The sequence below is a fragment of the Rhodotorula graminis genome, assembly GCF_001329695.1.
Source record: "Rhodotorula graminis WP1 unplaced genomic scaffold RHOBAscaffold_1, whole genome shotgun sequence".
NCBI classification, from domain to species: domain Eukaryota; kingdom Fungi; phylum Basidiomycota; class Microbotryomycetes; order Sporidiobolales; family Sporidiobolaceae; genus Rhodotorula; species Rhodotorula graminis.
Window position 1 is genome coordinate 2,321,947 of NW_017264928.1, and position 13,514 is coordinate 2,335,460.

Here is a 13,514-nt window from a genome sequence, read left to right on the forward strand (position 1 = left end):
GGTCGAGCCTGGCGGGAGAACGGCTGCGCGGGAGACAAGGGGAGAGAGGCGAGGCGAGGCGGCGGCGGGCGCGGGGAGGACGAGGAGAGGAGACGGCGACGGACGGATGGACGAACGGACAGGGGGTCAGCCTCCGGTGTGTGCGGCTGAAGGGTGTGAGACTGTGCGGACGCACCTTGTCCTCGTACGAGTGGGTCGGGAGGGGGAGGTTGGGCGACTGGCGACGACGACACCCTCTCTCCGCCCGCTGCTCTCTCGTCGGATTCGGGCTTCCCTCGGGCGCGCGTTTCGCTGGGCTAACTGCGCATCCTTCGGCCTCTGCGTTCCCCCTCTCACTCGCTCCGACCCTGTCAGGGACCAGCTCGTCTTAGCGTCCCTCTCAGTCTATCGCGTCGCTCCCTCGTCCCTCTCGCAGCTCGCACGTCGCCCTCCCACACTTCCGGCTACCGAGGTGATCGTCGCCCGCTCTTCCACTCCTTTCCACTCCCTTGCCCGCTCGCACTCGCCTCCTCCTCGCACGGCGGGCGAGAGCCACCCACAGCGCCGGCCCTTGAGCCCGCGTCCGCTCGCTACCATGTGTGTCGACCGCTTTGCCGCTACCGCTACCAGTCTCACTCTCTCACTGCGTCGATCGCACCCTCTCTTCTTTGCCGCGGTTGACCGCTGGAGCTTGCCGCGCTTGGCGGCAGTCGACGGCTCGTCGGCTGCGGCCTGAGCGTCCGTCGCTTCGTCCCGCTCTCGCCGGCCGAGCTGCGCGCTCTCGTTCGTCGACTGACGCTGCGGCACGTAAAGACGTCTCGCCCGCACCAGGGAGAATGAGCGCGACCCACTCGACGACGCTCGCGCGTGCGTGGAACGTCGGCTCGCCTTCCTCGTCCGGCAGGGGAAGACCCACCGCGACCTCGTCCTCTCCGCTCTCCGAAGCTTGCACTTTGCCGCACGCGGCGTCTCATCTCGTCGAGAACCTCGTGCGGGGGCGGCGGTGGGTCGTGTGCGCGGCGTCGCTGCTTGGCGAGGTGCTTCGAGAGGCGCTCAGAGGCTTCGCAGAGACTTGTCACGGGCAGCCAGAGCCGCAGCAGGTCGCACAGAGGTACTGTCGAGCTGTGCGAGCGAGCAAGAACGCCGTCGCCGTCGTCCAAAGCCGCTCATGAAGGCGACCTGGCAACTTGCGAAGGTCGACCTCCAGCCCCGCTCGAGCCTCCGCCTTTCTCGCAAAACGAGCTAGCTTATTCGCGCGAGCGCTCTTGCCGTCACGACCAATCTCGACAGGAAGAAGGGAGCGACGCCGGCTCTCGTACTATCGCTTTGCGCCTTGCCCCTTGGCGAGCGCGCTCGGCCCCTTGACGTCGCCTCGAGTCGCCCGAGCAGACGACGGCACTCTCCCGAGCTTCGAGAGGGGTGCGCAGCTGCAGGCGCTCGATCGCCGTATCAGAGCTTCGGATGACATGTTGTTCGAGCGAGAGATCCGCTCGACCAACTGGACGACGAGCGACGAACCCACCTCGGCCTCGTCGTCGAGCGCACTCGGCCGGAAAGTGCGCCAGCGCAACCGCTCCTCGTTTCGCGACTCAGGGCCCTTGTTCGGGAGAGAGAGCAAGACTCTCGGGTGGGACGAAGAATGGACCGGGCTGCGAGGTGACGTGCTCGAGGAGATCGAGGGACGAGGAGGAGCTGAGCGCGCTTTCTCTCGAGTCGCCAGGGCAGCGCACCGAGGCCCCGGGGAAGCAGATAAGCCATCGCACGGCTACAGAGCGGCTCGACGTCATGGTCGACGGCGGGAAGCAGTCCCGGGAAGAGCGGTCCCGCGAGAGAGAGAGAGACGAAGGCCGGGAAGCGCGAGAGCAGCACTCGCTCGGACCTGCTCTCGACGCCGAGAATGAGGCTGCTGCACGGCTCTATTGCACTCGTTGCGCTCGTCGTACTCGGTCGATGCTCAGACGTTGCGCAGGTGCAGACTCTTGGCCTTGGTGACGGCGTCAAAGCCGTAACGAGAGAGCGAGATGCCGCGCCCGCTGTCCTTGAAGCCGGTCCAGCACAATGCGGGTTCGAGGTAGTCGCAGCTGCGAGCGCGAGAGCGTCAGGAGGGTCCGCCAAGGACGCCGAGAGCGGAAAGTGGGCGAGAGACGGACCGGTTCATGTAGACGGTCCCGGCGTCGACGTCGTCGACGAGCTCGTAGTACGCCGACGTGTCCTTGGTCCAGATCGACGCCGTCAAGCCGAACGGCGAGTCGTTGATGAGCTTGAGCGCCTCAGCGTCGTCCTTGACCTGCGTCGTGCGCGCTCGACAAGGTCAGTTCGGCCGACGACGACGACGATGAAGCGAGAGGACGGTCGAGGCGCACCTTCATGATGCCCATGACGGGGCCGAACGTCTCATCGCTCATGACCTTCATGCCGTGGTCGACGTCGACGAGGACCTGCGGCGCGACGTACGTCGTGCCCTCCTTGGCGAGCGGGAACAGCGACTCGTCGATGAGCGCCTTGGCGCCCTTGGACACTGTGTGCGCGCAGGAGAGAGTCGGTTTTGAGCCCTCTGGAGAGGGAGAGGGGACGCACCGGCTTCGGAGATGTGCTCGCGAATCATGGCGGCCGAGCGGAGCGAGATGACGGGCCCGAGCGTCGTTTCCTCGTCGCGAGGGTCGCCGAGCTTGTAGTCCTGCGCGCTCGTGATGATCAGTGACGCGCTCGAAGACTCAAGAAGGCGCAAGAGGGAAAGAAGGACGCACTTTGACGACCTTGACCGCCTCCTCGACGAACCGGTCGTAGACGCTCTCGTGCACGTAGACGCGCTCAACGGCACAGCACGACTGGCCCGAGTTGAACATGGCGCCATCTGCGACCGACAAAGGCGTGATGAGCGAGCGCCCGAAGGCGGTGGGCGAGGAAGAAGAGGAGGAGGGAAAAGGGGGCGCACCGACAATGTTCTCGGCGGCGTAGGCCGGGTCGCAGTCTATGCGACTCGAGCGGACGGTCGAACGTCAGTTCTCCACGCTCCAGAGAGACTCGCGTAGCAGAGAGATCGAGACGCACCCTCCCTCACGTACGCCGCGTCCTTGCCGCCGAGCTCGAGGCCGACCATCTTGAACCCGTGGCCCTTGTCGGCCGCGTCGGCGGCCGTCTTCTCGACACGCTTGCCGTTGGCGACGCTGCCCGTGAACGAGACGAACGGCACGAGCGGGTGCCCGACGACGTAGTCCATCTGGGACGGCGTGAGGTGGAGCGTCTGTTCGAGGTACGAGGGTCAGTCAGGCGCGCTCTCTGACGTGTCGCAGTAAGAGGGAGAAGGGGCGCACCTGGAGGAGGTTGGCGGGCAGGCCGGCCGCCTCGAACGATTCCTGAATGCGCTCGGCGACGAGAGGGGTCTGCGGCGACGGCTTGAGGAGGACCGAGTTGCCGGCGAGCAGGGCCGGGATGAGGGCGTTGACCGTGATCATGTCTGCATCGTCGAGAGGGGCATATTCAGTAAGACGGACGGCGAAGGGTTCCACGAGGAGGGGGACAGGGGGAGGGACGCACAGGGGAACTGCGGGAAAAGGGGGGTGCGGGAGTCAGTGCGCGCTCGGCTCGGGAGGGCGGCTCGATTCGACGAGAGAGGACCAGTCGACGCACGTTCCACGCGCCGACGAGGAGGCAGACGCCGACCGGGGTGCGGCGGATGATGCGGGTGAAGCCCTCGGGCCTGCCCTCGTCGACGTTCTCGTCCTTGAGGGCCTTGTCGGCGTGGGCGAGGAGCCACTGAGCGCGGTCCTTGAACGTGGCAATCTCGGCGGCCGTGTAGCGCTTTGGCCTGCCCATCTGGCTCGTCAGTTCGGGGCCGAGGTCGAGGGCGCGCGAGGCGAGGTGGTCGACGGCGGCGGTGACGAGCTTGATGCGGTCGGCGAGCGGGACGTTGCGCCACTGACGGTGAGCATGGTGCGCCTGCTCGAGGTGGTGGTCGAGCTGGGCGGTCGAGGTCGGGTACGGGCGGGTAACGAGGGGCGAGCCGTCGACGGGCGAGATGGTGGTCAAGGTCGTGTGCGGGTCCTGGACGTTGTTCTGCGTGGTCGGGTCGTACAGTGCAGCCATGGTGTGCAGCAGCAAGCGGTGGTAGCGAGTGAGGAGCAGGAGAGCAAGGAGGAGAGAGGACGGCCGAGTGGCGCCCTTTCCTCCCTGCTCGACACACAGCCCTAGGTTCACCTGAGCAGCGCTAGACTCGCTCCTACATGCAGTTCAACGACCCTCGACCAACCGGCGGCCCTCCCGTCCCGGCCCTCGCCCTTCTCGCCGCCGTCTACCCTCCTCATCTCTCCGACCTCCCCACGCCGCCGTCGACCCCTGTGCGGCCTGCGAGGCCGTTCGTCACCCTCACCTATGCCCAGTCCCTCGACGGCAAGATCGCAGGCCCCGGCGGCACCCAGTTGCAGCTCTCCGGACCCGAGTCGATGCGCCTCACTCATCAGTGAGCTCCCCTCTCTCTCTCCTGACGAGCTGCCTGAGACTGACGTCCGCTCGACTGAAACAGCCTGCGAGTACTGCACGACTCGATCCTGGTCGGCGTCGGCACCGTCCTCAACGACGACCCGCAATTGACCGGTCCGTCCACCTCTCGTCTCGTCCTCCTCGCTCTCGCACCCGTCCTTGCCGAGAGCTGACCCTGTCCTCTCGTTCCACAGCCCGACTCCCCTCCCTCCTTCCCCTGTCGCAGCAACCTCGCCCCGTCATCCTCGACTCGTCCCTACGCACCCCGCCAACCTGCAAGCTCCTCGTCAACGCCCAGCGCGGCATCAGCCATGGCGTCACGATCGTCCACCGCGCGCTGTCGGCGACGAGCGAGGAGGACGAGGACTTGAGAAGGCGGGCGGCCGACCTCGAACGCGCCGGTGCACGCTTGATCCCTCTCGAGCCAGACGGTGCGTCGGCCTTTCCTCTTCTCGCTCTCTCTCTCTCCTCTCGCAGCTCGCGAACCTGACTCCTTCCCTCGCCTCCCGCCGCGCAGAGCACGGCCTCCTCCCGCTCTCGGCCCTCCTCTCGCACCCGCACGCCTCGCACCTCCTCGGCCGCTCGCTCATGGTCGAGGGCGGCGCGCGCATCATCGCGTCGTGCCTCGCCGCTCCGCCACCCGGCATCGTCGACCTCGTCATCGTCACCGTCGCGCCCGTCCTCGTCGGCGAGGACGGCGTGAGCGCTGTCGCGCCGCGCAAGGCGGGGCAGGGCGCGCCACCGAGGCTCGAGCACGTCAGGACCGAGCTGTTTGGGCAGGACAGCGTCGTTGTTGTGAGGCCGGTGTACGAGGGCGTCGAGGGCGAGGGCGGGGCGGCATAAAGCCAGGGCCGAGCGATGAGGGGAGGGAGGAGCCTTTCTCGGCCCTCGTCTCATCTCTCTCGGCCTGACGGGCGTCTTGTCTCGGCGTGGCACATAGAACACACACACTTGTAGCCAGTAGCTCACACTGCATTATACACCGCATCTCGCTGTCCCTTCTACTTCTCGTCCGCTCGAGCCTCCTCGTCCCGCTTCCTCGCTTCTCGCTCCTCGCCCCTCACCCCCACGTCCACGTCCCGCTCGAGCTCAGTCCTCCTCGTCTCCTTCGCCTCCCGCACCCGTCCCACCCTCGGGCGCCCTCGCAAAGAACTCGACGCCCTCGTCGCGCCCTCGCGAGCCGACGATGGTCCAGAAGGCCGACTCGACGGCGGGTGGCAGCGCGTCGAGCGTGTCGACGAGGGCGGCAGCCGTCGAGGCCGGCGTCGGAGAGGAGGTGACGAGGAGGTTGGCGGGGAGCGAGGAGGACGAGGGAGAGGTGGTCGAGGCGGAGGGAGAGGCGGTGCTCGGCGGCGAGTCGGGCGGGGTCGGCGAGAGGTAGGCGACGCTGTACAGCGGCTCGATCGGGGTCGGCGGCGAGGGCTCGGCGGATGAGGCGTCGAGAGGCGTCGGGGAGAGGAGAGGGGCGTCGAGGTAGGGCGAGAGGAGGGCGCGAGCGGTCGGTGCGGGCGAGTCGGTCGTCGAGAGGACGGGTGCGGCGAGGTACAAGACGTCTGAGCCGATCATCCACGCTCATCAGTGCACGTCCGACACGAGGAGAGCACCGAAGAGAGAGAGATCGTCGACGCACAGTAGCCCTCGGGGCAACTCATCGTCCCCGATCCGACCATCAAGGCCGAGCACGTCCCGAGACGCTCGTCGAACGCGCCCGGCGGGAACACGAGGAGCTTCGAGTCGGGCTCGTCGAGGTCGGCGTCGTCGTCGGTGGCGCCTTCTGGTCGTCGAGGGGGAGGGAACGAGATGGGCGAGGGGAGAAGCGCGATGAGGTGCGCGGTGCGAGGGACGGAGGAAGGGGCAGGGTCGGCCATCGAGGACGAGTGAGCCGGGACCAGGGTCGAGAGGAGGTGCGGGGAGGTGACGACCCAGTCGCCGGTGAACATGGTCGGCTCTTGACCCTCCTCGAGCTGGACGGGGATCCCGAGTGGGCGCGTCTCGTCGCTCGGGGCGTCCGAGGTCGACGCCGCAGGTGGCGGAGGCGGCTTGTCGTGAACGGCGAAAGGCGGCTGCGAGGCGGGTACGGGCAGGCCGACGGTCGGGGACGGGTCGAGTGGAAGGATCGGCCGACCGAGGATCTGCCCGCCGCCCCAGACGGCGCAGATGCTGCAGCAGGAAGGGCTTCAGTGCCGGTCCTCAGGACTGAGAGACTGTGTGCGCACCGAGAGAAGCCGCCGACGAGGTCGCCCGCACCGCCATAGTGCCCGACGAGGTACGGCGACGGGCCGTAGCGACCCATGCTCTGGATCATGGCGCGTAGGCGTTGCAGCGCCGGCAACGCGGCATCTGTACGGGTGGCTGAGTCAGTATACGTGCGCGTGGCGCGCAGTAAAAGGGAGCGTGACGCACCGGTCGGCGAGGAACAGAGAGCGAGGGCGTAGGCGAGCGACGAGGCGACCGTGCCCGACAGCGAGAAGCCCTTCTTGAGGTAGTCGACAAAGCTCGTGTCGGGATCTGCGCCACAGTAGGCCGTCAGTGGCGCCTCGCCGAGGTCCGGGCAGAGAAAGAGGGGACGCACCTGCCGCAAGCACCTTGTCGTGCTCGAGCGAGTCGTCGCCGGCGGCGAACAGGAGGAGCTTGGTCAACCGGCGCTTCTCGACGAGCGACAGGGTCGGGTCGTTGAAGACGTCGGCCTTGCTCGCCGGCACGCGCACCGCCTTGCCCTTGCCCGTGCCCTCGCCGCCGCCGCCGCCGTCGCTCTGCCACAGGGCGATCCCGCCGAGGAGGCCGAACTGGAGGTAGCTCGCGACTTTGCTGCGCACGAGGAGGTCGATGGCGGGACCTTTGGCGCGGAGGAGGACCGGGTACAAGCTCAGGGCGAAGCGCTGCGAGATGCGGCGAAGCGAGTCGGGTGGGGACGACGACGAAGGGTCGGCGTCCGAGTTGGCGGCGGCCCAGTCGGCGAGCTCGAGGAGCGAGAGCGAGGCATGCTCGGTGCCGTAGTAGGGTGCGCTGTCGAGCTGGAGGACCGAGTAGCCGGCCTTGGACAGGGCGCTGTTGCGAGGGAGGAGGCGGTGCTGGGTCAGCTTCGACGAGGGCGAGGAGCAAGGGGGCGAGAGGGGACGCACGCCGCAAGGATAGACTCGTGCAGGCCAGTCCCGGCGATCAGGACGTTGAAGTGGGTCGGCTCGTTCGCGTCCATGGCGAGTGCGAGAGCGAGAGCTGTACGTTGCACTCTCCCACTCCACTTCGACAGCTCGGGGCCCTGCTGGGCGAGCTCGATCTGCTTTGCACTGGCCACCAGTAGCCCTGGACGTGCCCTCACTCGGCCACGCGCTCCCCTCGCCGTCGAGTGGGCGGCGCCATGTCCATCCGAGTCTTCATCAGCTCTGGCTCGCTCCCACGCTCGGGGCTTCGAGGCCCGCTGTTGGACTCGCTGGCCGTCCCCAAGACGGTCCTTGCTCCATGCTGCCCGGCTCTGCGGCGCGCAGTAGCGAGGAGAGCTTCTGCTCCTGCTCGGCTTCCTCCGGCTCTGGCTTGCTCTCCTTCTCGACCTTGCTGCCCAGGCATCTGTCCTGTTCTCGCGGTCGACCGACTCGACGACGTCTCGAATGTCGTTGCAAACCAGGACGTTTACTTTGAAAAAATTAGAGTGTTCAAAGCAGGCCTTTGCCCGAATACATTAGCATGGAATAATAGAATAGGACGCGCGTTCCCATTTTGTTGGTTTCTGATCTTCGATCGCAGGATGCAGCGCTGCAGTCTAGCGGGCACGGCCGCCAGCTCCCTCGCTCGCTCGCTCTCCGCTCGTGCATTTCGTGCGCTGCCGTAGTTCCCAGCCTCTCGAGCTCGAGGAGCGGACGGGACGAGCCATATATCTTGTCGGACACGAGAGGAGCCGCAGGATGGCTCTCTCGACCGCTCGCTCTCGTACTCGCCGACGCTCGAGGAGGAAGAGGCGAAACGAGATCGTCATTACGGGCCAAGGCCGTGCCGAAAGGGGTATCGCTAGAGTGTTGCGAGAGAAGTGTGCGAGTGAGGGGGAAACAGGGGGCGAGGACAAAGTGTGTATAGACAGGGCGAGGAGAAGAGGAGGAGGGCAGTTGGGCTCGCTTAGGCTGGACTAGCGAGCGCCTCGCCTGCGGCTTCCGCAGCGGCAGCAGAAGACGTCGCCGAGGCACGAGAAGATGGCCACAAAGACCGACGTGATGCCCTGCGTGCGTCGAGAGAGAGAGGGTCAGTGCGTCGGTCAGACCTGCAGACGACGAGCGAGGCCGCCGCCTGGATCCTCGCTCGAGCCGAGAGAGACGGGACGCACGCCGATGATGGCGTTGATGACGGAGCCGATGGCGCTGACGATGGCCATGAGGCCGCGGCCGATGGCTGCGAGGGAGGGAGGAAGAGAGGTCAGCTCGAAGTCCGCCTGCGCGCTGCGGCCCGCCGCCTCGACCGGCACAGCCGTTCGCTGTCGGGCGTACAGCTCGTCGACTTGTGCAAGGGGAGGAGAACGACGCCGTGTAACGAGGTAGAGAGAGTGGAGAGGTCGACGAACCGCTGAAGACGCTGGCGATCTGGTTGCGCAGGAGCAAGTCAGTACGACGCTCCTCGCCTGGCTAGAAAGGGGAGCCGGACGCACAGCAGAGCAGACGACGCCCATGTTTGCAGAGAGGCGAGGAGGTGGCGGTGAAGGTTGAGGCTGAGGAGGAAGAGAGAGGACTGTTGCTCGAGACGTGGGTCAGCGGGCGAGATCTTCGCGAGGAGATCAGGGAGGGAGGGAGATGGGCGCACCAAGGCAGGGCGAGAGCAAGGAACCGGACGAGAGAGCGATAGGCGAGGCGGCGAGGGCGGGGACGAAGGGTCGAATGTCAACTCGGGTCGAGGTCACTCTCGTCGTCCCTTGTCGAGAGAGATGCGGACGTACAGGTGCTTCGAGTGCTGGAGCGAGTGAAGAGCAGGAGGACAAGCTTGACGCAGAGCTCTTGTGCGCGGGCAAACAAAGCTCTGGCGTGAAAACGACGTCCCGGAAGAACGCACCGCGTCATCCGCAGCCGCGGCTGACCAGGTGCACACGCCCAAGGCCGAGAGAGGACGACAGGAGGCTTGTGGTGCCCCGTCTCTCGGCGGGCTCTTGTACGTCCGTACGCGTACGAGGAGGCAGACATGCCTGACGAGCCGCGCTTGAGGAGGACTGCGCGGAGGAGGCTCGTGCGCTGCGCAAACCGTCCTCCGCCCGCCTCCTCCTTGACGTTCGTCCCAGCCCTCTCGCTTCCCCCGACCTCCGTAGCGACTGCTTGACGAGCTGCTGGCGGTGCGTGCTCGCGAGCCGGCCCTCTTGCTCACCGGCGCCGTCGACGACGCAGACACGTCACGGGCCGGTCCTGTTCGAAATGTCCGCTCTCCTGCTCGACGCAGCTGCCTGCTCGCCTGCTGTCGCTCAATCCTGCTGTGGAATGAGTTGTGCACAAGCTGAGCGTCAGTCAAGCGAGGTCGGAGGGGCACAAGTCGTTCGTCTTTGCACTTCCGCTTCCGCTCCTCGCTCAGGTCTACGACGTCTCGCTGCGGGCGGTTCGGTCCTGGCACGGCATGCGCTTCGTCAGGTCCAGGCTCGCCGGCGCGAGCTCGTCACGAAGAAGGTGTACGAGCTGCGAGACGCGCTCGGGCCTTCACCTTGTCGAGATGCGAGGAGCGACTTCTGACTTTCGTTCGCAGGTGGCCACTGTCGGGCTTCGCCTGCCTACATCCTTTGCTCCGCGCAAGGCTCTTGACCGACGCAGACGAGGTAGCAGCGAACGTCACGGCGACGCCATTGCTCGTGTGTCGGCATGCGGCGCTTTGCGCGCTCGAACCTGGAAAGTGCTTCTTTCGTTGCGGGCAGCCGACAGCGCTTGACCTCGACCGTCTTCTGCGTTCTCGAGCGTCCTTGCTCATGTAGCTACCGAGCGCTGCGGTCGCGCCAACGCTGAGAAAGGCGACCGCCGCTGTCGAACGAAAGGCTCGAGCGAGTTTCCCGTGTGCCGCTCGTCGGTCGCGCTTCTCTTTGCCCCTCTCCCGTTCGATCTCGAGGGTCTGGAGCTTCAGAGATCACGATCGCTCTTCGCCAGAGAAGCTGTGCGTCCACACGAGGTGGACCTTCTCAGCGAGTCGGCGGGCCGCGGCTGAAGTAGAGCTGGCGCTGCAGGATTTGCCCTACCAAGTCGTTCAAGTAGATTTTGCGGAGGCTGACCCAGCAGTCCGACGCCGCAAAGGGCGATGGACGACGAGTCTCTGATTTTACCGACGAGGAACGACGAGCGGAGGACGAGAGGCGTCGACTGCTCTCCACCCACACCGCTGCTCGCGCGCTTGCCCCCTCCCTTCCGCCCTCCTTCAGCAAGCCCAGCACCTGTACGTCCCGCCACGCGCCGCCCTCTCTTTGTCGCGAGCCAGGCGGCAGACGTGCTCACATCTCCCTCACCTCCCACCTCGCCTCGCCTCGACCCTCGCCGCACCGCCCTGTGCGCACACAGCCCCGCTTTTAGTGCGTCCACTACCTCTCTTGTACCGGCGGCGGCGTGCAGAGCTGACCAGCGAGCCGTCTTTGCCCCCTTCCCCCCTCGTCCGCCTCCTCCTCCGCACATAGTGAGCACCCTCCTCAACAAGCCCTACGACGCCTTTGCCGACGAAGGCGCTGAGGACGAGGTCGAAGTCGAGGTCAAGGCCAAGCCCCAGAGTGCGTCTCTCGGTCTCTCTCTCTCCTCTCGACGGCGGTCAGCAGCGGGAGGTCGCGCTCCAGTGGCGGCCGGCGCGTGCGGCAGCGTATCGGCTCGGGCGGCGTGTTACATGGACCAGTAGAGCTCTTGCGAGACGTGCTGCAGAGTCGGCCGCGCCGCTGTGCGCGAGATGGAATCCTCACCCGGGCACTCGAGCTGACCTCCTCGACCTCGCCCTGCAGCCAACCACATCCACATCCGTATCCAGCAGCGCAACGGCCGCAAGACCATCACGACCCTGCAGGGCGTTCCCGCCGAGTATGACCCCAAGAAGCTCCTGAAGGCGTTCAAGAGTGCGTCGTCTGCGTCCTCTCCTCTCGTCGTGCAAGGCAGCCCATGCACGCGGTCGTCTTGCGCGTCCTTACTGGAGATCGCGACTGACACGCCTCCTTACTCCTTTCGCAGAGGAGTTTGCGTGCAACGGCTCGATCGTCGAGCACGAGGAGATGGGCAAGGTCATCCAGCTCCAGGGCGACCAGCGTCAGAAGATCATGGAGATCCTCATCGAGGAGGGCATCGAGAAGGACACGATCAAGTGCGTCTCTGCCTCTCCCACCTCTCGAGGTCGTTGCGGCTGCGGGAGGACTGGCACCCACGCTCGTTCCCGCCTCGCAGGATGCACGGTTTCTAAGCCCGCCCGCGCCTCGACCGACGTTCCCTCCCTTTCTCAGCACCTCTCCTCTCCTTCTTCGACCTTCTCTCGCCCCGTCATCATCCCCTCGCCGTTCCTCATCGCCATCCGCCGCATCTCGCATTCTCGCTCGACCTCGCCTTCCGCCTCGCCTTTCGCCGTCACCCTGCGTGCTGCGGCCCGCGCGCTTCCCGTGTGGGCGTCGCGTATCGTCGACTGTACGTGCGGGCAGTGGTCGCATAGACCGGGCGAGCGCGGCGAGTTGTCGTCAGGCGTTTGGGCGAGGAGCCGGGTCCGCAGCTTTCCTTTCCTCTCCTTCCCTCTTTCTTCTCCCTCTCGTACAATCCCTCGACCCTGTAAACACCGAGTCGCAGTCTCTCCAGGTCTCTTGTCCGTCGCACGTAGTCGAGAGGCTGCTGTTCTCTAGCTCTCGGGGCGGCGAGAGAGAACGAGAGAACGAGAGAAAGAGAGGTGAGATAGACTCGACGTTGCACGCCCTTGCTCCCTCGCCCGGCCCGCATCCTACACTGTTTCAGAACTCGTCGAGCTGGATGGCAAAGAAGTGCGAGTAGGTGATGACTGCGAGGCGCGCGAGGCTGGTCAGATTGCCGGCTCATCTCTGTCGGTCTCTCTTTAGGTCGGCCCGTCGCGCTCTGAGAGGCCGACGAGTCGACCACAGTCGAGACGACGAGTAAGAGGAAGGGACGCACTCGTCGCGTAGCCGATCAAGCCCCCCGCTGCGCTCATCCACGCCGCGGCCTGGTGGATGACCTCTGCGTGCGCGAGCACGTACGGCAGCGCGACGCCGCTCACGAGGAAGCAGCTCGTGAGAAAGTGGCCAAAGTCGACCGGGCCCGACGAGTACTCGGCGCTAAAGTCGTCGGCGCCGGCGCAGCGCGAGAAGAGCCAGTTGGGCAGGGGCGCGAGGGTGAAGAGGATGGCTGCGGGTCGCGACGGCGTAGGGAGGGGGAGGAGGACAAGGGCCAAGTCAGTGCGGGCACAAGTGCGGGAAGATTGAGAAAGGACGCACCGGTGAGGAGAGGAAGCCAGTTGCCCCACAGGGCGCACGACAGGATGATGAGGAGGAACGAGAGCGACAGGACGAACGAGAGCGTGATGAGGGCTGTGGGAGGCAGGGTGTCAGCGCTCGTCGCAGCTCAGGAGGGAGAGAGACAGTGGGACACACTCTTGAGCCCTGCACGCGAGTCTGTCATGGTGGAGCCGAGCCGAGTCGAGGAGGCGAGGTCGGGGTTGACGAGGGTTGGCGAGGCTGTGTCTGCGAGTGGGGACAAGCTGTCAGAGCTGGTGTCCTTGTGCGCGGCGGTTGACCCATGCTCTGCGCGTCTGCGCTGCGAGAGCAGGCGGCCCTGCTCCCGGCCGTCGTCGCGCGGCGGCAGGGTTGCTCGATCGCGACGAGGCCAGTACCGGGCGGCCTGCGCGTTGCGGGATCGGGGCGAGAGGACACGTACAAATGTGCTGGAGGTGTGCAAAGGGCGCCTGGGCGAGGTGGGCGGTGGTGGGCGGAGCGAATGGTGGCCGAGTGGGGAGGCGAGCCTCGTCTCGCGCCGTCACCAACACCCCGCAGGCCCATCTGCTGCCTGTGTTGGGCCCTGCAGTACCACGCGCTCAACCGCGCCAACCACGACTAGCAAGCGCCTGCTCACGAGCTGTTGCCGCTCGTC

At 66.2% G+C, this 13,514-nt stretch overlaps 6 protein-coding genes across 6 annotated transcripts; 2 read left to right on the forward strand and 4 right to left on the reverse strand.

Annotated features, from left to right (window-relative positions):
* Window positions 1–1,933: 1,933 nt before the first annotated feature.
* On the reverse strand, window positions 1,934–4,065 carry RHOBADRAFT_10414 (uncharacterized protein; the record flags this gene model as incomplete). The annotated part of the gene is made up of 9 exons (XM_018411987.1): window positions 1,934–2,060; window positions 2,130–2,266; window positions 2,343–2,497; window positions 2,557–2,656; window positions 2,727–2,833; window positions 2,915–2,950; window positions 3,031–3,223; window positions 3,294–3,436; window positions 3,606–4,065. 9 exons carry the CDS (start codon window positions 4,063–4,065, stop codon window positions 1,934–1,936), a joined length of 1,458 nt encoding a protein of 485 aa, XP_018274738.1.
* Window positions 4,066–4,202: 137 nt separating this feature from the next.
* Window positions 4,203–5,301, forward strand: RHOBADRAFT_41233 (uncharacterized protein; the record flags this gene model as incomplete). The annotated part of the gene is made up of 4 exons (XM_018413838.1): window positions 4,203–4,438; window positions 4,502–4,572; window positions 4,653–4,889; window positions 4,976–5,301. The coding sequence occupies 4 exons, from the start codon at window positions 4,203–4,205 to the stop codon at window positions 5,299–5,301; spliced, it is 870 nt and encodes a 289-aa protein (XP_018274739.1).
* A 246-nt stretch (window positions 5,302–5,547) lies between these two features.
* On the reverse strand, window positions 5,548–7,654 carry RHOBADRAFT_41234 (uncharacterized protein; the record flags this gene model as incomplete). The annotated part of the gene is made up of 6 exons (XM_018413839.1): window positions 5,548–6,011; window positions 6,089–6,618; window positions 6,675–6,798; window positions 6,862–6,966; window positions 7,031–7,506; window positions 7,581–7,654. The coding sequence occupies 6 exons, from the start codon at window positions 7,652–7,654 to the stop codon at window positions 5,548–5,550; spliced, it is 1,773 nt and encodes a 590-aa protein (XP_018274740.1).
* Window positions 7,655–8,575: 921 nt separating this feature from the next.
* RHOBADRAFT_41235 (uncharacterized protein) lies at window positions 8,576–9,109 on the reverse strand (the record flags this gene model as incomplete). The annotated part of the gene is made up of 4 exons (XM_018413840.1): window positions 8,576–8,665; window positions 8,771–8,835; window positions 9,005–9,023; window positions 9,089–9,109. 4 exons carry the CDS (start codon window positions 9,107–9,109, stop codon window positions 8,576–8,578), a joined length of 195 nt encoding a protein of 64 aa, XP_018274741.1.
* Window positions 9,110–10,785: 1,676 nt separating this feature from the next.
* RHOBADRAFT_23775 (uncharacterized protein) lies at window positions 10,786–12,212 on the forward strand. Its single transcript, XM_018412611.1, has 6 exons — window positions 10,786–10,836; window positions 10,959–10,969; window positions 11,072–11,161; window positions 11,384–11,494; window positions 11,607–11,736; window positions 11,817–12,212. Coding segments are annotated over exons 2-6 (348 nt in total). The 5' UTR covers window positions 10,786–10,836; window positions 10,959–10,968; the 3' UTR covers window positions 11,833–12,212.
* Window positions 12,213–12,298: 86 nt separating this feature from the next.
* Window positions 12,299–13,341, reverse strand: RHOBADRAFT_51129 (uncharacterized protein). Its single transcript, XM_018415670.1, has 5 exons — window positions 13,302–13,341; window positions 13,019–13,108; window positions 12,863–12,955; window positions 12,543–12,773; window positions 12,299–12,411 (listed from the first exon to the last, which is right to left on the reverse strand). The coding sequence occupies exons 2-5, from the start codon at window positions 13,044–13,046 to the stop codon at window positions 12,365–12,367; spliced, it is 399 nt and encodes a 132-aa protein (XP_018274743.1). The 5' UTR covers window positions 13,047–13,108; window positions 13,302–13,341; the 3' UTR covers window positions 12,299–12,364.
* Between the last annotated feature and the right edge of the window lie 173 nt (window positions 13,342–13,514).